At 44.1% G+C, this 26,607-nt stretch overlaps 1 protein-coding gene across 3 annotated transcripts in view; it reads left to right on the top strand.

Moving 5' to 3' along the window:
- Window positions 1-26,607, top strand: part of LOC119455757 (protogenin-like) — a 261,095-nt gene that overhangs the window by 224,255 nt on the left and 10,233 nt on the right. For all 3 annotated transcript variants that reach the window (XM_049669238.1, XM_037717212.2, XM_049669239.1), the window contains 9 exons: window positions 4,159-4,284; window positions 7,297-7,485; window positions 8,818-8,934; window positions 12,956-13,118; window positions 16,753-16,883; window positions 18,169-18,342; window positions 19,820-19,978; window positions 21,226-21,331; window positions 24,704-24,866. In XM_049669238.1, the coding sequence (XP_049525195.1) occupies window positions 4,159-4,284; window positions 7,297-7,485; window positions 8,818-8,934; window positions 12,956-13,118; window positions 16,753-16,883; window positions 18,169-18,342; window positions 19,820-19,978; window positions 21,226-21,331; window positions 24,704-24,866 (1,328 nt within the window). The remainder of the gene's footprint in view (window positions 1-4,158; window positions 4,285-7,296; window positions 7,486-8,817; window positions 8,935-12,955; window positions 13,119-16,752; window positions 16,884-18,168; window positions 18,343-19,819; window positions 19,979-21,225; window positions 21,332-24,703; window positions 24,867-26,607) is intronic.

Genomic DNA, 26,607 nt, shown 5'->3' with positions numbered 1-26,607 from the left:
GTTTGTGCAAATAGCAGCTTTGAATACAGTATAGACCACTTATAACGTAACCGCTTATAGTGCAGGACCAGATATAGTGCGGTCTTTTCAGACTCCCGTTAATTTTCCCATAGCACTCCATATATACACGTATCGCTTATAGTACAGTTGCGGGAAACGAAATACCTGTTACAGTGCGGCTGCCTGGGAGTACGGAAGTCAGCGGAGCCGGCGCACGCTCCCCTCTAACGGGCACCCCAAGGAGTGCTAGAGGAAGAGAGAGAGACGAAGTGGAGGAGAAGGGCACGTGGTGCGAACGAACAGCCAGTGAGGCTGAAACCAGAATGTTGAGTGCGAGTCGTGAAATATCACGGTGCGCATAGCTAGCGAGGGCTACGAAACTGCCAACGCCAGCCAACGCACGCTTCACGATAACGGCAGTAAACGAAACTTCAGGGAGCGGGCGGCGCTGGCACAGCACGGCGAAGGGCGCACGCGGAGACCGTGGAATGTGAGGGAGGAGGGCAACAAGGAAGCGGATTTCGCCTCAGCAACTCCGCCGCTTCGGTGGCTCCCCTCGCCCTCCCTCGTAGCTGCCTCACTTCCGACTGTCACCGTGCGCGCGCGCACCCGCCGGCCGGCCCGGCGCCAGCTCCCCGAAGTTTTGTTTTCTGCTGTTATCGAGAAGCGGACGTTTGCCGCTGTCCACGCCGGAAGTTTCGTTGGCCGGCCTGGGACAGCGCTGCTGCTTCCCGCTTCGCCGTAGCCGCAGCGTGCAAGGTCAACACGTGACTAGAAAGTAGAGAAAACATAAAGGAGAAAAAAGGGTTCACTGCCATTTTCTACGCGTGGCTACGGTAACGTGGCTGAGACATCGGCACGTACACGCATGTTCCGGCACAACGCAGAATCGGCGACCTTGCCATTTGAGAGAGGGTGAAATTTCCGCCACGTTTTTCTTTTTTCTTTCTTCTTTTTCTTTTTTTGTTTCGTTCGCGCACGACATTGAGGGGTCTTTCCTAAGCTTTTACTCTATGTGCCGGAGCAATGCCGGTCGGAGGCGCCGCCGTGTGATTTGGTTCAAATTAACGAGATTCGACTGTAAATTGAATGCAAACGTTCTAGCCGCATTCCTCGACTGTCGCTTACGCGTGGCGGCTCGGTGCACATGTTTTGCATATGTGCGGGCCTTGAAAATTGTTGCTTTGGTTATAGTGCAGGTACCACTTATAGTGCGGATATTCGCGACTCCGGCGACTTACGTTACATGCGGTCTACACTGTATTTCTTTGTCAAAGATTGGTGGCTACCTCACCGCACTTTCCGTTCCGGAGGAGGATGGGGTGACAACGAACCCACCCCGTGTGCGTTTAACGGGTGGTTCGACTGGCTGACCGGCAATAATGCCCACGTCTAGTCAACCCTGGACCAGGGGCTCAAGACGAGAAATGGCCGAGGAAGAATAAAGCTGTTTAATTAACCCAAAATCTTACCAGAACATATGAAGACACAGTACACAGACAATACACAAATGAGGCAACCCTAGCCAGCCGACGAGGAATTGCCTACACTACGTAAAACTCTCCCGCGATGCGTACAGGCCGACTCGTGGGGAGTTACAAATGTTATCAAGTAATAATACAAAAATAATGCATGACAGGTGAAAAAAATGTATCAAAGCATATACAACAAAAACTACTCGCGAGTTCACAGAAACACATGATTAAAACAGATTAGAAAGAAGTCCCAACGGAAGGTGTGAGGGCTGCCAAACACGTGGGCTTATCTGCGGGGTGTTGAATCGGATGTTCGAGCTGGGTTCGTCGCCGCACGCTGCTGCTGAAAATGGGAACGGACTTGGGCCACGTCCACAAGGCCTTGGCTACGAGAACTCAGGCCGCCAGCCACAACTTCGCCTGACGTCTGATGCACGTGCCGCTTGCCTCGACGGCTCAACAACTCTGCTCGCTCGCCGCGGTTCCCCCGACACGCTCTCTATCTCGCCGTGCGCCAGCTACCACGTGAGGAACCGGTCTGAGGGCCCACGGGATCTATGGAATGCGCTCCCCACAGCCACGCATGCACTGGCAGGATCTCTTGGCGGCGGTGCGGTGACGCCGAGCGGTACACGCACATTGTGATACTCTCCCTCTAATTGTTCTTGTTATCCCGGTATTTTACATGATTGTTGATATTTACTTACTGTTAGTAGAAACAAAGCAGGACCGTTGAACAATTCTTTTGAGTCCTGGAATGTTTCTCTGTATATGTGTGTGTATCTACAGTAAAACCCCGGTGATACGATCACGGCTGGTACAAATTTCGGTGTGATATGAATTCATAACATTCCCTGGCCGAAATTGCTCTTAATACAAAAAACATTGGCTGTTACGAACGCGTTGCCGTGCCGCTGCGGACCATACGAACGTAAGAGCAACAGCGGCAGCAGTGGCCAAGCCAGCGGAGCGATCGGCACGGACAAGCCGGCACAGCAGGATCTGGGCGAGATCCATAGTCGCCAAGCAACCACCTACGTCACGTGACTGCGCAATCAAGAACCAACGTTGAGAGGAGCTGATGCTTTGATCAGCGAGAACGGAAGCAGCCACGAGCGGCAGCGGCCAGAACGTTCCCTGCACGCAACGTACTGAGGCGTTCAGCGGCGTGCGAAAACATTCGTGAGATCACGTGCGCGCACTTTTACACCTTCCAGAAAGCGATTGTTGACGATTTGGGCAAGAAGAAAATACACACGGATAGTAGAACCACGTTGATACGTTTTTCAAGGGACCGCGAAAAAAAAACAGTCGCAGTGAAGCAACAATTGCAATACCAATTAGTAGACAGCTGTACGAAGTAAGGATAGTAGTTTCAGCCGTAGAAGCTTGTAAGCATAGGCATACTAACTAAATTAACAAGCATGGCATCGCGCCCACAGGTAAACACGAACCCATCTCGCTCAATGACAACGCTGTAGAAAGGAAGCATGGCAGCAGCGGCTGTCTCTTGCTTCAACGCGAACTAAACGTCGAAAGCACAGTGTATACTAAGCTATCCGGCATTGGGCTCACTTTGTCAATATTGCAGATCGTTTTGAAGATACGGCCCGTGCGAGCTCGCACTTGGCGCACGTCGCAGATCGCTTTCAAGATACGGCCATGTGATGCGGCGGCCGCGCCGTATTGGCTATGAGTTGGTAGCTTGTTTCAACGTGCCGGTCACTTGTTGCAGCGTACAAGCTGGCTGCACTGCTAAATTTACGTGACCGCCACATTCAAACGCTACGTAAGATGCAGGAAAATTACAGATTGGCGACGTATCAAGGGGAACTTAATACATGGAACTCAATGTAGGATTTAGATCGGGACCTCGGAAAACGCGACGTAGCGGCCGGGAAAACGCAGCAGCGAGGAAGGTATCAACCGGGTTCTATTATTAGGAATTTTTTCTGGTAAAAATAAATTCATTTTTTCTTGATTTTGTGTATGTTTTGATGATACGAATTTTGGGTGATACGAATGTTTCACACGACCCCGCGAGGTTCGTATCACCGAGGTTCTACTGAATTGTGTTGCTAACAACAAATTTCACTTCAGCTCAATATTCATGCCCTGTAGTACAGACATTATGACAAAATGTCTGCTTGTAGAAATTGTCTGGCACATTTTCTTTTTCTAAAACAAGCAGTCCATATTTTTCAAAAGCAATCATTAACCTCTACGGTTTTGGTGTAAACAAATGTGACACTATAAAAAAATCACATGCCTCAGTTGTTTAATTTCTATTAATTGCCATATTGCAGTCACAATTTAATAAGTTATACACCTGCTTCTAAAAAATTCCTGTAAGCTTCGATTAATGGAGATTCTGACGGGACCTTGTTTTATTGGTTGCTTAACTTCTAACACACAACAACAAAAGTAACAGACGCAGAAAGCATGAGACAAACACAAGCACTAACTTGCAGCTGACTTTTATTGTGGAGTAGGTACCATTTATATGTAGCTACCATATCAATAAACACAAAAGACAAAACGAGCAAACTGCAACAACCACCTAATTCCGCATGCTATTGGAATATTTGTGAGAAAAAGAACAGTTGTGACACTGGTGAAGAGAAAGACTACACATGCATGCAATGAAAGTTCTTGTGGTGCCAAACTCTCTCTGTTCCTGCAGGTCTGGAACCGACCAAGGAATACGATGTTCGAGTTATGGCTGGAACAGCCGAGGGCTTTCCAGCTCTTTCGGATGAAGCTTGGCCCTGGGTCACATACCGCATGCCTCACAAGTCCTCCTCAACCAGTGAGTTGTTTACTTCCAGTTTACATTTTGGCTTGCTTCTTCACCCACGAATATAGCATTGTTGCATGAAGTGCTGACTTCAAGTAAGGTAGGGTAAAAACTAGGTATAACCACATAAAACCATGTAAAATGTTAGCGATTTCGGGTTAGGTGAAATAAAAACAGGGTTCAGGCAATGTTGCCGTCACATTGGGCCTGAAACAGATAGCTATGAGTACACATTTTAATTATTTTGGGCACTACGAGATTAGTAATTGTGGTTGCAGTTTTTCAGAATTTAAGGCCCAACCGCATGCACGCGATATTCAAGCGACAGCGGCAAGCGACGCGACAGGCACACCCTGTCACGCTGTCGTGTCGCGGCGTGGAGCAACCACATGAACGCGACATCGCGAAAAAGAGTAGCGACGGTTTAACATTGTTGTGCGAATAAATGTTATCGTGCGCGCGTAAAGAAATCTCAATTTTATCAAAAGGTCAATGTTTTATGTAGACCTAGCTAAAATATGCTATCATCCCCAGTGAAAATCCGTCCCATGCATCCCCAGTGGAACTCCGTCCCATGCCGCCAGCGTAAGGTGCCGTGGCGCCATCTGTTGAGTAAAACTTAAAACACTTTCTCGGCTCTCGGTGGCGTCTCAGGCCTAACAGCGTCAAAACAAAACAACCGATCTCAATAATAACGACAAGAGAGCGCCAATACTTAGTCTTCAGCTAGCGATAAGGTGAAGCGATAACTGATTGTACTATTTATTTTTTGCTGTCACAGCAGAGAGCAAGTTGCAAGAGCCAATTCAGATCGAAGCGGGCAGACTAAATGCTGCCATGTTGTTGTGCAATCACTGTCCCCAGCGAATGTTGTCGCGCTGACTTCCGGGCGACAAGCGATATTTTCTGGCTGGCCAGAAACCGGCGACACGACCAGCGACAGCGACGGATAGCCCTCCGCGACGGCAAAACCTGTCGCTCGTCGCCGTCGCTTGTCACTGTCGCTCGAAAATCGTGGGCATGCGGTTGGGCCTTTAGTGCAAGTGCTTGAGAATATGGCTGATGTTATTCAATGGCATCTTAGCATCTTACATTTTTCTTTTGTTACGTAAAGAAAGTTTAGCTAGCATGACTAAGTTGCGCCAAGAAAGTATAACATAAAAAAAAGATGGAGAGTACGAAACTTGTACAAAAAGAGGGCAGTGTGCTGTTTTCAAGCGGCTGAAAATAAAGGAGTTACTGCACAGGAAGAGCAAACAATGCATTGTCTTACAACTGTGCAACCTTCGTCCTAACGAAATTGCTTTGTTCAAGCTATCTCTTTATTAAAGACCAAATGTAAGGAAATTTTGGACCGCGTAAGTAGCCTACTTTAAAATAGTATAGATATAGAGGTAGCGGCCTCTGCAAATTTTGATGTTTGAACCGATCCGGGATGCTTTAAGGGCTGTTACTGCTGAATTTGATATCTGTTTCTCATTCTTTGCGCAAGGGGAATGCAACATAACCGTAGTTCAACAGTGCTTTCCAATCGACACATCTGTGTAGTCGTATATCTCAGTTGGAGAAGTGTCAGTGAGTGTGTGGCTGGTATATATGTATGTATATGTATGTATATGTATGTATATGTATGTATATGTATGTATGTATGTATGTATATGTATATGTAGCACCTATACGTGTGCTTACAATGCGTCGCATTGGCGCTCACTGCTTCTTGTGCAGACATCGTAGATATGAAAAAATGGTTATATAAAAATACTGACGCCAAAGCTGTACTGTAGAGTGATTTTTCCTTGTCAGACTTACAAGCGGTAGCGTCACAAAAATCTTGCAAAGATAGCCGTTTTTGATACCGAAATGGAGGAGGGGGATACATCGCCATTACTGCATGCTGGAAGGGCCGCATGACCTAGAATGCGTGGCTCCTTGACATAATTTCCGAGATAAGGCGGCGCCCACTGGCTGCCTGCTACGTGCTGAAAAATCACGGAGGTAGTGTGCTGTGACTCGCATCATACCGTCAACCATTCAGTGCACACGTCGTCTGCTTAGGTGCTGTGTAAAGTCTTCTAACAAGAAAACTATAAAATCACCTGCCCTGCGGCTTTGCCACGATTGCTTCAGTGGTTAATTCATTATGACAAATTTAGCCAAAGTGAAATTTGATTGCAGTTTGCCTTCTAAGTTTTTGAGCAACAAATACATTTGTAGACTGGGTTACTTGAAGTGGAGTGGTGCCGGACTCCTTTTAGTATTGAGTGCAAAGTGAGGGATCCACACAGGACTGCTTGATGCAGCTTAGACAGTGACCCTTTACTTTCTTTCACATCAGCTTGCAGAGATAAAGGGGGCTTCTAAGGCCACTTCCCTGCCTAGAGGCGGCTCCATGAGACTTATGACTGTATCACATGACAGTAACTTGACATACGAGGCAGCTGTATCAGCAGAATTTCTTTTTATCATTCAGAAATCTTCCTGCATATGCTGCACCTGATATTCCTTGGCAGACCCAAAAGAATGTCAAAGCTGCAAACCTTTCATTTACTTTCAACCAAAGGGGAAGTGCGTTACACAGGAGGCATTATAAGGTCTGTAAGAGCTTTAGAGGGTGAACTAATGCCCAATGAAATGCTTGTCAGATGCTACTCGTGTCATTGCTCAATTGATTTGATGCCATGTGACCACTATATAATGCGGATTTGCTTTATTATACGTTTTGCGAGCTTCCACTTTGCGAGTGCATTTTCCTCACTATATGTTGGCTGTGTTATGGCCCTTCTGCTTTTAATGACATTTCGCTTACGTTATAATTCTTACTCCAGTAACTTTTGTGCCTCAGTTCCCCTCCCCAGTAACTTTAACTAGAGTTTACTATATTTGCCTGTTTATATGACCTTAATAAAGCTTCATTTATTACTCAGAGAGTAGGCAGACAGTACACGTCCATGAGGGACTTCTCAGCGAAAGCTATTTTTATAAAAGAAAGAAAGAAAAGAATTTAAACTTCTTCAATGCTTGCAGTGCCATTGCCTCCAGTTCTGTACCTGATTGTCATCAATGCCACTACCCTGGAGGCCCGGTGGTCTGTGTCCCCGGAGGAAAAGAACCCAGTGTTGGGCTTCAAGCTGCGCTTTCGAGAACAGGGCAGCCACTTTCCGGACCCCATTGTCCTGCCTAACACAACCTTCTCCTATGTAGTCTACAACTTGAGTGAGTTTCCACTGTCACAGCTCTCGCATGAACAGAACGTCTGGTGTGCTGTCGCTGTGACTATGGCATTGTGTTGCCGAGTGCAAAGGTTTAGTGTTTGATCATCAGCTGCAGGAGCTGCATTTTAATTAGGCTGTGATGCGAAAATAGTTGTGGAGATTAAGTCAGTAAATTACGCAATTCTTGAATAAAAGGTGCATTCAGATTCGTAACTAATTCTACTGAAAATCAAAAATGAAACCGATTATGTAAAAAAGAAAAAGAAAGAAAGAAAAAAAAGCTCCATGCAAGGTAGCTAGCACAGCATCGAACGGGTCGTCTGAAAAAAGCGACGCTCGGAGAAATCGTAAGCTGGGTCCATGGTGTGTGGAATGCCCTCCCGCAGACGATGGTTGCGGGAGCCTTCAAGAAGCGTGGCATTTCTAATGCATTAGATGGAACTGAAGATGACTTTCTGTGGTCAGCAGACAGCAAAAATGAGGTGTCGTCAGACTCCGATAGCGACTAGCCGCTAAGATTCAGCTGTGTGCGTGTCTGTGTGCCTTCGTATGTTCCATAATATCATTTCAGCATGGTATGTACACATTAACTCAGGTTTCATTACTTGATGTGCAAGGGGGTTTTGGTTTCGGGTCCAATTGCATTGTACAGGCAATTTCCAGCCCAATTTGGTGGTGATCGCATTAGCCTAAAAATCGAAATAACTGTAGTCGAATTGACAGAGGTCCACTGTATCTGGAGTCAGTAGCAAAACATTTTGGAGATCAGAGGTAAAAACATAGTTATTTCGAAATAAAACACACAAAAAAGATTGAGGATCATCGTTTCTGTAAATGAGAGCAATTGAGAGAAAGGTGACGATGCTCCGCTTGCGAGCTCCATGCACCACGTACGACAGCAAAACTTGGCTGAGATATTCACAGCAACGTATGCTACTCATGGGCTATGTTATTTCACCAAGCCCAAAGGGTGGTTCAGGGCCCCTTTAATGAGGGTTTACTGTATTTGCTCTGCTCTGTGCGCAGATAATTCTGTAGTGTCAACTATAGAGTGGAGTGCCTGTTCTCAGTGTGTCTGCAGAGCAAAGTTTATTATATTTTTAATAAATAATCAACATCATGAGTAACAAATTTTCGATAGTATTTCTTACCAAACTTTTGTATTTTTTGGCTTCATCTGTGGTGTACTTTAAGTTTTAAGGTTGGCAGCTCTGTCATCACCAATGCTGAGAGAACTTTTCCTGGCTTTGGGAACGTTCTTGTTCGTGATTTTATACGCACATATTGAGAACATGATGGAAAATAATCCGCACTCTTGCTTAATCTATTTCAGAACCTCAGACCTGGTACGAGGTGCATGTGTCTTGCTTCGGCCATCTTGTGGATGGCCAAGAAACTGTGCAGACAATCCTGACCCACCCTGAAAACCTCACAGTAGAGGGTGATGTCGGTGAGTACTCTATCCTTATCTTTGCCGTGACTTCTATCACATTAAATCTCCGTCTCTCTACCCACATAAACTTTGCACCATCTCAGTAATGCATTTCACCAAATGTCAGTCAGAAATACACCAGTGCTGATAAACATGTAAATGGCATGAATACATAGATTCTCTGCTGTATAGACCACCTTTAACGTAACCGTTTGTAGTGCAAAACTGGCTACAATGCGGCCTTTTCTGACTCTCGTTTACCCTCCCATAGAACTCCATGTGTACGCAAACCGCTTACAGTGCAGTCGCGGAAATACCAGTTATAATGCGGAGTCTGCGAGAAAATCCCGCTGACAAGCGCGGTAGCGAGCACGCTTCTCAACGAGGTGCACCCGCTGATGGGAGAGGAGAGCAACGAGGGCGATGCGGGGGAAGTGCATGGAACGAACGAATGAAACAAAAAATAAAAACAGCGGCAGCGCGATGCGGGCCCGCAGTGGTTGCCTAGACGACGGAGAGGCCTTTTGCTTGGCTGCTTTTCAGCAGTGCTTTTTGCACAGAACGCGTGCACCCGTCATGATGAGCATCGTAAAGTGCATTTGCGGAACACTGCTTGAACTGACAGCGTCGCACGCATGATATCATGAAGTGCAGATATAGCGCATGCGATGCTGTCAGTTTAAGCAGTGTTCCGCAAATTTAGTTTGGAGCTATTAGCGTTTATGTGCACTTGTGCACTTCTATTGTTCCTACCCATGTGCGCACTTACAAACTTAATAGACATTCGCAGTAGTTGCCGCGGCTGATCGCCCAAGGAACCCAACTTCGCTTCCTACATGTTGCTGTCAGTTCAGCCTGTGTGCGTGATTGCATGCGTAGTATCTATGTAATCATCTACGGGTACGAACATACCAAGGGTGAGCTTGCCACGACGGCATGCAGCCCGACATCCCCGCTGGCTAGGCCTAACCAGCATGCCTCGTCAGCAACCAAAGTTATGGTTTGGTGCTGAGTCAACGAAATGAGTTGCAATGGCTGTACGGCACATGGAAAGCGTAGAATGCACCTTGATAACAAAAGTAAGGGCACGAGCAACACTCGAATGGTGGTGGCTTGGTCCGCGGTCACCATCTTTTCGACACCATGCATACGCCGATCAGTCCGAGAAATCAAATGAGGCACTGTACTGCGCCTGAAATTTCGGTCATCGTAGTTTTTTTTTTTTTTTTAATTAAAGCACTGTCTGCTTAATGCGAAGACTGCGGCGCGGGTACTTGGACATTAACCTTTCAATGTTCATAAATTTAAATGGACGCAAAACTCCCGGTCGCACGCTTCGATTCTCAGATACGCGCGGCTGCTTGGTCTACATGTTTTGCATATGTGCAGGCCTTGAAAAACGTTGTTTTGGTTATAGTGTGGATATCCGGCAACTTGGATTATAAGCGGTCTACACTCTATATGCCATTATCATTTTATCATTAGGACTGTGTTCAGGTATGTTTAGTCCAAACTAGGTTTCAAATAGCTTACATAAATTGTCTCCCTTGGCAAATTAACACCAGAATAACACTACAGTTGACTTCCGTTAACCCTTTGAGGGTCGAATTTTTTTGCCAAATGCGACCCCCCAGGGTCGATTTTTTTTATTGCTGATTTAAATTATTCGTAAGAACCTATTTCGAAAAAATATAGTCGTAATTTTTTTAGAGTGACAGTAAAGTGAGAAAAAAATAGTTTGTGTTGGAAAATACACAATGTTTATTCATGAATAAGAAGATAAGCGCACTGAAAAATGGTTGTGTGCACGTCCGCAAACCGAAACAAGTGAGAAGCCTTCGTCTTATCGCCAACAAGGTGTGATAGAGCATTTGTGGTCTCCAAAAAAGGAAACGCAAAAACGGCATGATTGTTAATGTATATATGCGGCCTGCCTGGGAACAGGTGTAATTGCGACGCGGTGGGCAATGAACGATCGAGTAACAAGCGGTCACCCTTTCAGAGATTTGAAATCAGATAGCCATCAGTTTAGCGCGTGCAACAAGCGGGATCCGCCGCAGAAGAAAACCGTATCTTGCCGCCGCCGCGCAAGCGCGCGCGCCCGGATATGCGAGCGATATCCGGCGGGCCGTTGCCATTAAAAAAAGAAAAAAAAAAGAGAGGCATTGGCGCAAGTAAAAAATTCCATGTGTTTCCGTCGAGTGGCAGCACATGCCAAGCGAAAGAAATGATAGAGACGCGCTCTTTAAATGTACAAGTGATAACATACATGTACGTCATTGACCATTTTGAGGGTGTTTGCAGAGGACGTAAATGTACAGTATTGACCCTGAAAGGGTTAATTTGACCCTGATAGAGACGTTGAAATTGGCCAAATTATCCAGCAGGTTGAATTAAACAAGAGGCAGAAAAAACAATAAAATACACCGCTGATTCATTTCGCAGCATTGGCCTCGATTCTAACTCGTCCATGAATTGAACGTGCACTCACATTTTATGGGTTCAAAGTAGAAAAGTAATGTAAATATGACATTAGAGCGCCTAAATAAAGTAGAAATCGAATGTGTACCCGATTTTTTTTAGCAAGCAATACATAGCATGCCTCCAATTCTGGCAATAGAAAAAAGAAGAAACTTGGCGAGCTTTGCCTCTCAGAATAAAAATTTATTTACTTAATGTCTATCGTCAACACTCTCAGACAGCACTTTATCATTGTCTGTGAAGAATAGAACATGTTATCTTCTATGCAGTTTATAGTGCACTTTATAGTATTCTGCATTTATCAAGCGGAGTGCAACAATCACCAACGGGACAGGTGGACCATGCCTAGGCTAACCACTTCGCTAGTTCATCCTGTTACACATGCAGTTCTCTGAACGAAAAAGATAGGTGATGTGACTTGTTGCCGTTAGCTTAACATGTAAAATAACTTCTCGTTTGAATGTGCTTTTATAATCAGACTGAAAGTGGCACATAATCGTCTGGTCATGCTATGCGAGAACTCGTTCTGTTGCCATATATGGTCGCCATCTTGTGATGGCAATGCTGCTGGCTATGCTGGCTCTGACTGTAGGCTGTTGTGAACGTCATGAATGCGATTTTGGTTTTGTATAGAATTGCACAGGCCCAAGCAATCTTCTGCCAAAATTTCTTGGGAAAAAATGGGTGCGTTAGAATCGGGTAAATACTGTAATCATTCATTGTGAGTGGCCATTTTTGCTTTAATATCTTCCTGGGGCAGGTTGAAAATAGGCTTTTCTGACAGGAGATGACGTGTGTTCAACGCATTTGCTGTACCCTAAGGGTCGTTAAAGCGGACGCTCCCTCTATTGGAGTCATCACTATGATAACCATTGTGGTTGGGTGGTGCGTGATGGCCAGCCAAGTTTGAATTATCCGGTGAAGGCTAATTTCAGGATCAAAATAATGAATGTTTTGTCCCATAGAAATGCCTGGGAACCGACCAGGACCTTCAGTTGGGATTTAATTAACCAGAGTTGAATTAGCGAAAGTCTTCTGCACTTCTACAGCCAGAAGCAACTAAAAAGGGGGATTTTTCTACTAATAAAGCTATGCTATGAAATTTTGTTGTGCGATTTCGTGCATTAACAAAGGATGTCAATTGTAAGCAGCAGTCTTTAAATATTGGGATGAATGTTGTCAGCACATCCCACATATTAAATTTTGTCTTAAAATGTCATGTACTGGAACGAGATCAATTGTGAGCAACACATTTTAGCTGTAATGCATACTGCTGTAACAAGATAATATTGTTCATTGAATGTACAAAAATAAAAAGTTACGCGACTTTAGAGCTAGCTCAATATAAAATTAATGTGACACACAAGCAAACAATAATGCTTGCGTTTTAGTCTGTCTTTATGTTTGTCTTTTGGCTCATTGGTGATAATTATGAGCATATGATATTGGTTCAACATGTGTATTTTCTTATGCAGCTTTTCCATGCTTTCACTGAGCCATCCTGTACAAAGCTCTGTGACAAAGGTAACGGTAATGTGGTCCTTGTTTTCTTACACAGACCCACCTGGTGGCTTGGAAGCGGAGCCAACATCGCCACGTTCTATTCACCTGTCCTGGAAGCCACCAAACTCTATTCACAACATCACTTACTACACCGTTCGCTACAGTGCCGTTCATCCCAAGAACCACATGAACTCTTCTGTGGTGCATTATGTTCGAAGGTAAGCTGGAGGTGCCATCATTCTGAACTTGATTGAGTTTTGATTTAAAGTCTGTATATATATATAGAAAGTCTGTATGCACAAGTTGGAATCAGCTAGTGCAAGACAGGGGTAATTGGAGATTGCGGGGAGAGGCCTTCATCCTGCAGTGGACATAAATATAGGCTGCTGCTGATGATGATGATGAAGTGTGAACAGAGAACATCAGTTGTTGCTTTCTATAAGGTTAGTTCTTCGTTTATTCGTACATTCTTTCATACGCAAAGAGCACTCTCTGTGGGTCAAACCTAATGGGTATGCTATGATGTGCATAGTTCAAACCTAATGGGTATGCTATGATGTGCATAGTTATTTTACTATTTGCTTATTCAGTTGAACGTAAATATACAGTAAAGCCTCGTTATAACAAAGTTGAAGGGGAGGCAGGATTACTTCGTTGTATCCATTACTTCGTTATATCCATTATTGCATGTATTACAATATCAATCTCTATGGAAATTTCAAGGGGAACTTCACGTAATTCGTTACACCCATTGTTTTGTTATATACAGTTTCATTATAACGAGGTTCGACTGTAACAAAGTGTATCCAGCATGCAAATACATTTGTTATATCCCATATTAGTTATAAACATCTATTTGTTACTCGTTAATGTGGGCAAGAAAATGTTTGAATTGACTTCTTGATCCGTAATTCGTCATAACCGTGTTCGTTATATCGAGCTTTGACTGTAGTAAGCTTTAGTTTCTTGAAGTTTGGTTTACTTGTGCACATGCGGGGTTCTTGCTTGCAAAAAGCAGTGTACATGAGAAATGGTCGTGATAGCGCCTGGCTAGCGCTCACTTGGTTTAAAGTTCAATTCTAGCAGACATGTTTATTTTAGACTGCTTCTTAGGTAGAAAGATAGTGCATGTTAAAAAGAAGGAAATAAGGTAAACATATCGTAAACATAGCTCCATAACATGAAACACCATGTCAGCAATGTAAACTTGCTCAGCTCCAGTAAAGGATCAAGACCTTTCATAAATGTAGGCAATCTCCCTGTTGGCAATGGGAAGACAAGGCTTTGTTAAAACTAAGTCATGGCAGATTCATTGTGTTAAAAGGATTATCATCACTTCCAGCTCCACTGTGACATCACGTGACAACATTGGGTTTACAGTTAGGATGCAAAATTCAAAAACAGAAGTTTGGCCTTTTCTTTGCTAATAAACAAAATTTTTCCACTGAAGAAATGTAGAGAGACTTAGGAAGAGTAGCCCGCTACCATTCTGGATTGATATATTGTTGAATATTGTCGAATATTAAATATTTAATATTCGTATTCGATTCAAAAAATAAGATATTCGTAAATGTTCGAGTATTTGGTTGGATACGAATATTCGAATCAAATCGAATATATTGCTGGGCGTGCGGGAGCAAACACGGTTCTTAGCATTTGTTTCTATCTAATCTAAGGATATTGGGCTGATATTGTGCTGAAATTTGTAAAATTGCAAAAAATTACCTGTAAAGTAGACTTAGCCACTAAACGTCTAATTTGTGCGGGAAAGCCAGCCTCTCAGTGGCAAGGGGCACGACTTTGCGGACTACGAGGGTGAGGTGGAGGAGGAACAAACTTATATTGAAACCAGCAGTTTAGTTGGCTGGGCCTAGGCCTCCTACGTGGGAAAGTAGAGCTCTTGCCTCTTCGCCGCCTCGCAGGCTTTTTTTTTTTTTTTTCTTGCAGCGCCACCTCCCGAATTCTGAGCTTATTGCTTGACAGCAAGTGCGATGAGTGGCGACTGGCGCAAAGTCAAATGCTCCAAGTTTGCAGGCATTTGATGCGGTATACTAAGGCACAGGCTGGTGAGAACAGCTAGTGGGAATTACTAAAATTTTCTAAGTTAATATGAGTCAAATACACAATATTTTAGTATAACGGCTTACTAGTCTAGTTTTTTAACATTGACAATGCAATTTCAGTGTTGCCACATAACTAATTAGCGCAACTTGCTAATAAATGCATGTGTATATCTTTATTCGATATTCAATTCGATATTCGGAGCTAATTATTCGTATTTGATTCGTATTCAAAAATTTTGATATTCGCACACCCCCACTCTTAAATGTTCCATAAAATAATGCACACATTTAGGGTAGTTGATTCTGCAGAAGTTACTGAAAAAAGCACTGGATAAGACGAAGGAAGGCAATGTACATGCACACACACAAAATAAAGTATGAGTGAGGTTAAAGGAACTTATTGGTACACACAGGGGCATATACAGTAAGGCCCACTCTTCAAGGGAACAGCTTACTAGTAATAAACCCAGTATAAATGTAGCTATTTGAATTTATTGGGAAAAGTGGCTGGTATGGCTCCTCATGCAGATATCTGTATATATATATAAAAAAAAAAACTGTCTGCAAGCCTTCATTTCATATCCCAACTGTAATTGATGTTGGAATGTTAAACAGTTGTTCTCTTTAAGAGTGGATCGTACTGTGCATCACTTTCCTTTGCCTCGCTGTTTTTTATAGCTTTTGAGGCATAAATATACATAGTTATCACAACCAACTATAGACTTTAGAGCAGCCTTGCTGGACAACAGTTACTGCTAACCAGATATTATTCTGTGTGCCTGTAAGAAACTAAACGGAGGTTCTTCCTGTGAGCTTATTTTAAGAATTCAGCCTAACAGAGTTCGCTTTAACTCTTTCCATACCGCGCCCATTGGGCATCGTTAGCGCTCTATCGATGATTTGAAACGCCGCTTTCGAGACCTTCCGCACTGCTCATGGACATACTGCACTATCGGACGTGAAGGAGGAGAATTATATTTTAGTTTTCTAAGCAGTTTGCTTTTTTCCCGCGAGGCAGTGATTTTTCAATGCTCTCCAAAGTTTCGCAATCGTCAAAGCAGAACGCAAAAATGCCCGGCTCCGGAAATGGCGCGCGCGCTTCGGGAGATCTCAGACATCGCGATTCCACTGCCTGTGCGGCTGATCTTATTGATACATCGAATAGCAGCGAATCAGAGGTCTGAGTCTGAAAGCGATGACGACGTAAGCCAGCCCGAAACATCGGTGGCTGCAGCCCGGCACGCCCAACTGTAGTGCTTGCAGTTAAATTTTTGTAGCGGAAGACCTGTTCAATGAAAATGTTTTATTTTTTGGAGATAGTGACTAATAGACAGCAATACATTTTGTATATCTCATAATTTTCATAAAATTTTTTCATAGTAGACACAAGCGTGTCCTTCCAAACTTTGTTCAATTTTATCGCATAATCTTGATTTTAACAATTTATATCTTTTTCATGACATAAATCTTGTCAATTAAACTTCTATGTGTGAAAAGTGCATTCATTTTGCTTTCTATTTATGTATTACATTAAATATTGAGTGCATTAGTTCCTTCAGAAAAAAACATCTGCCGTAACATACACAAAACACTTATTTTCCCCATGGTAGGGAAAGAGTTAAGGGGCAGCTACCATACATTTCGAAATGAGCAGATCACTTGGCTCTTTAATGTACCTTTACTTGTCGGGACATTACATGTGTAGTGCTTCATTCTTGCATCAATGAATGCAGTAACATCTTTTCTTTATCTCTCGTTTCTTCCTTTTCCCTCCTTGTGGTGACACAAGCACGACACCGGAGGTGGTTGTGAAGGACCTGCTGCCATACACGCTGTATGGCTTTGCTGTGAGATCCCACGAGTCTGACAACCGCCCTGGCCATTTCAGTCAGCTCATTGAATGCAGGACAAGCGAGGACAGTAAGAAGCCATCCCTGTTTCTCAAATCCTCGCTCGTTCACTCAGCCTTGGTCACAGATGTGATACTCTGGTGTTAAAAACAAATGCCAGCGCTATCTCTGAAAGATTTTGTTGGAAATAGTGTTGATAGTGTGCAGATTTTTTTTTTAATGCATTCGCATTTTTAGGGTACGTCACACACCTTCAGGGGGCTCACTATCTGTGTGTGTGTTTGTCTCTAACCACTTTCCTGCCAACTTGGGCCATTGGGTTGTCCATGGTGTCTAATGGGTAGAGCAGCGGGCTGCTGTGTCAAGGGAACCAGGTTCAAAACCAACCGTTGGACCGGTACTGGGTATGTGCCACTAGGTGTGTGCCTATCATCAAAGAGCTTCTTTGACGCCAACTTGGGTCACTTGGCTTGTGCCACTGTTGAATGACAAAAATAAGTAAATAAATAAATTCATTCACTCATTCATTCATAAAAAAACTTACAAATTTTTTGGTGCTGGATGTAATCGAACATGCATCATTTATATTCACACACACGCAGACATTGTGGCAGCGCTGCTGGATGGTGCAGTGTGTCCAGAGAAAAGCACAAAAGAGGAGCCTGGTCGCAGTGCATGCCTCATACATGGTGCATTTTGGTGGTGGAAATATGGCGTGTTGTTACATTGCTTCAATGCTAATTGCAATGACGTCAACAGTCATCCTGAGATGGTTTCTGCGGGAAATTTTGTAACAGAAAAGTGTACAATCAGTCTGAGTCAAGTGGCTAAATCTTACAAGATAACAAAGAAACTGTAAAGGGAACGTGACTGCACAATTGAGCAATTGAATGTGTAAAACGATAAGCCAAGTCATGAAGAGATAGGGAGATGACCATATGGTTTAGGTATAACTGATATTCTCTTTGAGATTAACTTAACACTTTAACAGATTGATTAAAAACAGATTGAGATTAAAAACAGATTGAGACAGATTGAGATTAAAAACCATCAAGAAGTGGAGTTTGGCAGGTCATGTATTTTGCAGGGTTGATAACCAGTGAACCATTAGGATAACAGAGTGGGTGCCAAAGGAAGCATTGAATGGTGTGATGACATTAAAAAATTAGCAAGTTGGGGATGTAATCTGCTAGTACAGGGCAGAGGTTGCTGGAAGTTGCTGGAAGAGGACTTTGTCTCACAGTATATTTAGAATTGGCTCATCATTATGATGATGATGGTTGTCTTGTGACGCGCTTGAATTATGTTCTTTGGCATACCATACACTACTTTTCTTTCCCACTTTGCCTGACCAGAACCTACTGTGCCCCGAGACATCACTTGGGCACCCGTTGACCTTGGCTCCATCCGACTAAACTGGCTGGCACCTGAGTTCCCCAATGGTGTGATTCAGGCCTACCACATCTTCTACAATGCCAGTGTAGTTGACACAACACAGGTTGACAAGTGGAAAAAGAAGAAAGAACCAGGTCAGCGTTCTGAAGTTGTTTGTATAGTTATATTCAATCAAGGGTATTGTAGTTTCTTGCGTGGTAAAGAAATGCAGTTCGATACATGCAAGTGGCATTCCTAGGTCCTCCACAGGCACTTGCACTTGTAGCATTCAAAATAAGGAATGCACCAGATGAGACATTTCAATCCAACACACGATGTTACTGGCCGTAGGAAGCCCCCGGCACTGACACCAGTCCCAGTGATTTGCCTTTGAATTCACGGTTGCTTCAATTCTTTTTTAAAGGGGCCTTGAAGCACTTTTTCTTAAAATTGAGAAATGCATTTGAAGTTGAGTTAGACTATTTCATAAATACTTTGCAGCACAAAGTACCTCAATGCGTTCAACAGAAGTTGAGTTATTGACTATGAAAGATAGCTTGTGGTCCCCTTCACGGTGCTCCCGCTTCTTCTTCAATGCCTTGCTCTGCGAAGGCTGATGAAGAGCAGGGCATGCCCACAATTCTATGCCTACTGAACATCATCGTGGCACACAGTTCAAATTTGATTTTGGATATTCACACAGACGTAACTATTTCTGATTTTGGTGCCTATGGGGTGCCAAACAGGGAAGCGAGCGGCCTCAGTGAGCCGCAGTGCGCTCGGTGAGAAAGCTCGTCGTGGCACCCTGCGGTGGCCGCGGTATCTACGCTACGTAGCAGACCACAGCTACATGCAACTGTAGTGCGTATGCGCAGTGTTTGCTTTGTTCTTGACAGGGCTGGAGTGCACGCTCACACTCATGTGCTTCAATATGGCCGGGCTACGTGGTGTGGATTGGCTTTGTCTTGCACCATTTTGACCGACAGATAGTAGCCACATCCAATGTGTGCATTTTGAAGCGCTGAATGAAAAAAAAAATGATTTGAAACTAATCGAAATCAGCTAGACCCAACGGCTACGACACTGATAAGCAGTGTGGCCAGTGTTTCATTCCTACGCAGGCAGGTGCAGACAAGCGTTAGCAGGCAATATGTGGCAATAGTACTATATTCATACTTCGGAAGTACGTAATTCTTATAGAACTTCGAAACGCAGGCTTTCACTTACATCAGCATGTATATTAAACTACGTCGATAAATGTACACAATAACAGTAGAAAAAAAGCGCACTGATTCAAACACTCTTCTTGATTGATGTGAGCTATTGGCCAATAGCAGCCACATGTGGGAATCTGCTATATGACGACATATCGCAGCCCGAAAAGCGTGAGGAGTAGGCTTCTGCTGAAAAAGAGTGTTTGAGAAAAAGGTTACTTTGCACTCCTTTGCGAGCTCCACGTGCTGCGCATGACTGCAAAATTTCACTGATATGACCTGCGAACTGCATTTTTTCACCAAGCCAAAGGGGTGGTTTAGGACCCCTTTAAGAGTGCAGTGTTTTCTTCATGGAATCACCACTGCAGCAGGACTAAAACAGTGCATTGACCGTGCTTGGCATTTCCCTTTTCCACAGGAACACACCTGACATCTATACTGAACGGATTGTCCATCAACAAGGTGTACTCATTGCGCATGCAAGCCGAGACCACAGCTGGCCTTGGTCCCTTGACTCAAGTCATCAAGTTTGTCATCAGTGTGCCATCACGCAGCACCATCTCTCCTCACCCTCAAGGTCAGCAGTAGCAGCAGAATTTGTTGTTTATTTCACTCGGGATAGCTCTTGTCAGGGTCTTGTACCTCACAACAATACTGACCACCACAAGTTCAAGCTTAGTGAGCCACAGAGCCGCACCAGCCGTCACCTCTTGTACTCTAGCGCGCCGATGCGCTCTCACTCGGGCCTCAAACGTGCAGGGGCACCGAGTGCAGCGCACGCATGAGAACACAACATTTCCCTTAGTTAGCGGAAACCATTTATAGTTTCTGGCAACACCCAACACTGCACACATGCCCGGTCCCGGGCCGGCTCGGGAATCAAAGGGCTCCCACGCCAAGAGAGAAAAGTACAGAAAAGGGCGTCGCTAGCATGTCGCTAGCACGTCGCTGTGAGAGGATGACTCCTTGTGACATGCCGCTAGGAAAAGTCCCCGTAGCTATGCTGCTTGCTTTCACGATAATCAGTGGGCCCACTCACGAAAGCTCGGGCAATCTATGTTCACTTGAACCTCCAATAAGTGCAGCTTGGCGTCGTAGGACCACGCTTGGGCACTAGGCCCCGCTCACCGTATGTGCAAAGGCACCATATACAAGCTCAAGTCCGAGACCTTAACAAAGGGGCCGGCGGACGAGAGAAAAACGTGTACGGACCCAGTGCTGTCCCGGAGAGATCTCCCTCGCACTCGCACTCCCTCTCCCGGCCGTGGCTACCACTGCCAACAATGAGAGCACCATCGTCGCAAACCGGTTTGCAGCAAAGGCCACCAATGACAACTAGTCCAAGTGGAAAGGGAGAGGCATAGGGCCGACAGAACAGGTGAATGCCCGCGCAAAGGTGCCGTGACGAACCTCAATCCTCACGCTATTTATTGGGAAAGAACCCGCTGTAATGACCTCGCTGCATTCACCTGCTGCAACAGCTAAGTGGCTATGGCATTCTGATGCTGAGCATCAGCTTCAGAGTTCGATTCCCAATACTGGCAGATGCAGTCTGATGGGAGCAGAACACAGAAACACTTTTGTGCTGTACTTAAGGTGCTTATTAAAGAACCCCATGTGGCCAACAATAATATGTGGACACCACTGTGGCGTCTCTCAAACCCTGTGGGTAGTTTTGGTACATTAAGCCCTTTAGTTTGTTTGTTTGTTTGCTTGTTTGTTTTGTGGACAGATATAATCACTTGTGTATTGCCTTCTCACAGAGTGGTTAAATATGAAACTTTCACTGAATTCCTTCTCTTGTCTTCTCCATGATCTCGATAGCTGCAGGCCAGGAAGCGAATGACCCGTCGCTAGGAATCTTGCTGGGCGTACTGGCTGGCCTGTTGTGCATGGCAGCGTGTGCAGTCATCATTCTCTACAAGAACAGGTAGGCACTATTGTGGCTCGCATGACCGAAACTCTGTTTTAGATTCTCCTGCCATTTGTGCCTTAGCTCCCAGAAGCCACTGAAAGTAACTAGCAGCATGACCAGATGACGGACCTCCTCACTTAATGTGTGAAATGGTTAATCTATGATTTATTAGAGCAACGTTATGGCGAGAAAGCCAATTGAATGAGATCAGTGTGATTGCAGGTGACTTGAGCTAATTCAACCTTGATGGGACCGACAGAATTGATTGAAGTATTCCGGCAGGTTGAATTAGAGGAAGAGGCAGAAAACTATTTCCAAACATACCACTGCTTCATTTAGCAGTACAGTAGGCTTTCGTTAATTTGACTCCGGTTAATTCAATTTTTTGGTTAATTCGATTCCGACCGAAGGTCCCAGCCAGCGCCCATACATTTCTATGGGACCAAACTTTGTTATTTCAATGCTGAAATTAGCCTGTGCTGAACAATTCGAACTTGGCCAGTCGTCACGCACACACCCTACCCCAATGCTGACCACAATTGGTGACACCATTAGTGGCATTGTCAGTATTGGTGGCGTCTAGGGTACATCGAACACCTAGAAAACACCTATTTTTGGCCTACCCCAGCAAGATATTAAAGCGATAATGGTAGCTCACAATGAATTATAGTCAATGTCCAATTTTTGAGACTCCCTAGGGGCCGTGGAAATGTAAAAAAAATCAGGCAGTCCGAAAAAATCAATGCATGCCTTTTAGTGTCCTCAACGGCTCAAATCGTCACAGGCATGTCTGCAATAGCTCATATGGGCTGCAAGTACACTTATTAGGCGTATCGGTGCTCGTAATGTGATAGGAGACGAGTGCACGTGTGTATAATTAAGGAATACATACAGTGTCTTGTGACAAGTGCCCCTTCCCTCTCTTTGTATGCTTCACTGCGTAACGCTGCTGTATTGAGGCGAAGCTTTGAAGCTAGAGCGAGGATTTCAAAAGCGGAGTCAGCGCCATTGCTAACAGCGGCAAATTGTTTTAATGAAAAACATGGCATCGAACAGCAAGATGCTTGGTAGTGAACATCGAAGTAGCTAGGCCTAGCGTTGCCGCGGTTGTGGCTGCGGCTGCCAGCAGATCTGCGTGCGAGACCGCCGGTTCGAGGCAGCTAGATAATTTAAATGGCGGTGGTGGTGGTTTTGATTAATGCCTTTTCGGACTTGCCGTCACGTCAAAAAGTCTGGAAAATCGGGTGGTGAAGGTTTTTTGTATCTGAAATTTCAGGCGTTCTTGTACGTGGACTCTATGGGGTACGTGGCGGTGCCGCGAAAGCGTCCGAATTATCGGTCATGTCTGAAAAATCAGTCGTTGACTGTATTAGAATATTTAGCCAATTCTAACGTGTGCCTTTTTTTCTAAGCAAGTTCATTGAAAAATGGCTTGGGCAGTGCAATCTGATACAAAACTGCGTGCCCGGGAGTAAGTCTTCAGAGCCAGCCTAACCAGCATCATTGCCATCACAAGATGGAGAGCATGGATGGCGACAGAACAATTTTTTTCGAATAGCATGACGATGACGACACACCGCTTTCAGTGTGATTACGAAAGCACATTCAAATGACAAGTTATGTTAACCAAGTCGCAACAAGTCACGTCACGGGTCACATGTTAACGTTCTGAAGAATTGCATGCATTGCAAGGCAAACTAGCAAAGTGTTTAGTCTATGCGTGGGCCACAGTGCCGTTTGCAATTGCTGCAGAGTCATTTAATAAATGCAGATTATCATATGTGCCATGGACCGTTCGAAGTACAACATTTTGTTGTTCTCAATAGACAGCAATAATGTACTGTGTGAGAGTGATGACGATGGACATTAGGTAAATAAATTTCTATTCTGTGAAGGTAAATTTCACTTGTTTAATCTTTCCCTTATTGCCAGAATCGGAGACGTGGTACATTTTTCTTGATAAAATATTGGGTGCTTGTTCAATTCCTACTTTGTTTAGGAGCTCTCATGTCATTCCTACGATATTTTCCTACCTTGAACCCCAAAAAGGTGGGTGTACATTTGATTTCAGGGGCGTTTTAGAATCGGCAAATACTGCTGATGAATCCGTGGTATGTTTCAGTGTTTTTCTGCCTCTTGTTTAATTCAACCTGCCTGATAATTCGCCCAATTTTGACAATCCCATAAGGGTCGAATTAATAGAATTCGACTGTATTTACCAATTTCTGAAGTGACCCCCGAGTCTAATGCATACCCAATCTTAGAGCCCAAAAAGTACCCTGCTTCCAGTTCTCAGAAATAAGATGAAACCTGTAGAGTTTACCTTTACAGAATGGAAATTTATTTACACTTAATGTTCATTATTGTTACTCTCAGCCAGCTTTTTATAGCTGTCTATGGGTCTCTCCTTGCAATCCATTGTGTTGGATATCCTACATTTCTCAGGCCACTCCGCTACAATTGCAAACGTAATGATGGCCCACACCCAGACTAACCACTTTGCCAGTTTTTTTTTTTGCGATGCATCCAAGTCTCAAGAGCACCGAAAACATGTGACATGACTGTCTTGCCACTAGTTTGGCGTGTAGTAAATTAACTTAAAATACGTCAGCATAATCAAAGCCTGAAAGAGGTGTGTCATCGTCACCATCTTACATGAAAACTTGTTTTTCCACTGTCTTGTGAGGTCAATGGTGATGACGCTGGTACTGAAAATAGTCTGTTGCTAACACCACAAGCACAGGTTCAGGTTTGTATCTGATTGTAACATGTAGGAAATTTTTGGACTAATTTTCTCAGATGAAAGGCACACATCAGAATTGCCTAAATACTAATTACGAATTGTTAGCAGCTGTTCTTGCTTGTAAATCTGCCGAAGAGAGGCCGAAATTGGCATTTCTGGTGAGAAACAAAGTGTCTTTGATGCATTTGCTGTACCCTAGCAACACCAAGGCAGATGTTGCAGCCATTGTGGCCACAATTGGGGTCATTAGAGTTTTCAGGCACGTGCATGCTGCCAGTCAAGTATGCATCATCTGGTGAGGGCCAATCTCAGGTTCGAAATAACGAAAGTTCTGGCCCGTAGAAATGTATTGACACCTTCTGGGATCTTCGGTCTGGATCTAACTAAACGAAAAATCAGACTAACCGGAGTCAGATTATTGGAACAATACTGTATTACCAACGGATGTACTAGCGTAGTCATTTTGACTGCACAGATGCCTCGTGACACTTGTTTCACTCCCCTGAACTGAGGTGGACGCTCTGGTTCAGTAATGTACCTGGACGACTTTTGAGCTGTATTTTTGTAATCTGGTCTTTTGCTGCAAGGTATGTGGGAAGTGCATCCAAGTTAAGATCATGCACTCTCCTATTCCATGTTCACAGCAAATGTGGCTGTTCGGGCAGCAGCACGGATCAGCATGGACCTTCCAGTGGCAGGTCGTGCTTTGCAGCATTTTTTGGTCAGTGCAAAATGCCAGCCCCAGCACGAGAGCTTGAAGTGCTTTCAGTTACTTCTTCCGGTCCTGGAAACCACCTTGATACTAAGGTAAGTGATGCTGGGGTGTGATATTCAAGCACTTGTTGGTTACTCACAAAGGTGTTGACTGTAGACAATTCTTTCATTTACTGCCAGTGCAGGCATTTGCCGCCAGTGCAGGCATTTGCCGCCAGTGCAGGCATTTGCTGCACCACTTGCATTGAGTGCATTGCAACAATCCTCATGTAGTGATACCACATGTAACAGCACAGCCCGTTGTAGTTTTTTTTTTTTTTTTGCGTATGTCTGCATGTGTCTGCACACGTTTGTGTGGTGCATGCCACACATGTGTTTTAGGAAATCGCCTGTGGCAAATGGCACAGCACTGCCTCTTCAGTTGGCTAATTGAAGAAGCAGATATTACATACATAAGAAATCACAATGCTCAATTAGCTCATTAGCTTTCAGTTGATTAATTTAAAGCACATTTCGCACTTGTGGTATTTTAGCTGGGAAGACTAGGACCAGTTTTTTATATGCCTAAAATGTCTACAAAATATATTGGCATTCAACTTAATATTTTCCCAGAAAGCTATACTTGTGCATTGCAGGGTAAAAGAAGCCCTTGTTCCTAGGACTGTTTTTGTGTGAATTGCACCGGTATCACACATACCAGTGAATGTGAAAAACACATTGAGCCTCCCAGTTTGTTTTCCCACATTTACGTTTCAGTCAGGCTTGATGTTTCAGGAATATGCTTAAAGGTAAACATTCGGCAGATTCGGCATGGTTGGGAACAACTGAATTAAAGAGCAAAGAAACTCCAACCAAAATTTATTTTAATCTTAGAAACACAATGTTTTGGCGCCATACCAGCTGCTGCTTCAAGGATGAGATGGCATGAGGTGTGGCAGTGTTCCTGACAACCGGTTGATGTTACCCGATGTCTTTTGGATGTGCCAGGATTTCAAAAGGAGCCGCCGCCAGTGGTTGTTTGCTCTCTCCAAGACGACGGTGCCGTTAGGGCTAATGTGGTAGTCAAAAAGCTTGCAGTGCTCTGCCACAGCACTGTGTTCTCTGTTTAGTGGGTATTTAAAAGTAAAATTAATTTTGGTGGGAGTTTCTTTGTTCTTTAATTCAGGAATATGTTTAGTATTGATTCAGGCAGATGCTTAGGGTGAGACTTGAGCTAAGCAGACGCTTGTGTACTGTTTTTACCTTACAGAACTCTCTCACAAGCTCAAGTGATTGATGTCTAATTAGTTTATGATGAGCTCATTCCCTCGTATGTTCCTTGATATACTTTGCATGGCATAGAGTGGGGTTAGTCAGCTGTAGCTCACTAAAAGATGAGGTGTTAATATTTTAGTAAAGCATCACACAGAAGATACTTTATCATTATTTTGCTAAACTAGAAATTTTTCGTAAGCTTGGGCATCCACTCATTGAAACTAAGCCACTGCGATTTAGCTGAGAGGAGAGAGTATCAGCTGACAGTGATGAAGTTCAGCCGGGTGAATGAAAATCGGACTTACTTTGGATTGACGTGACTCTTGAATGAAATGCTTTCGATTTTTTGGATACGTTACCCATTCCCATCATAGGACATGTCAGTCTGTCCAGTGTGTAGCAGAACAACAATGGATAAGCTTTTCAGCAAACCGCGAAAAAGTATGAAAAAGCCAGTGGCACATATCACTCTGTGAGTTACGACCGCATGGACGTAATATGGAAGCCATAAACACACAACAATCTGGAATATATTGGTGGTGTTCTGCTGTAGTTTCCTGTGAGGCATGCATACCCATTT

The sequence above is a fragment of the Dermacentor silvarum genome, chromosome 6 (assembly GCF_013339745.2).
Source record: "Dermacentor silvarum isolate Dsil-2018 chromosome 6, BIME_Dsil_1.4, whole genome shotgun sequence".
Taxonomy (NCBI): Eukaryota; Metazoa; Arthropoda; class Arachnida; order Ixodida; family Ixodidae; genus Dermacentor; species Dermacentor silvarum.
Note: the sequence above shows the minus strand (reverse complement) of the source record. Positions and strands in the feature narration are given on the sequence as shown.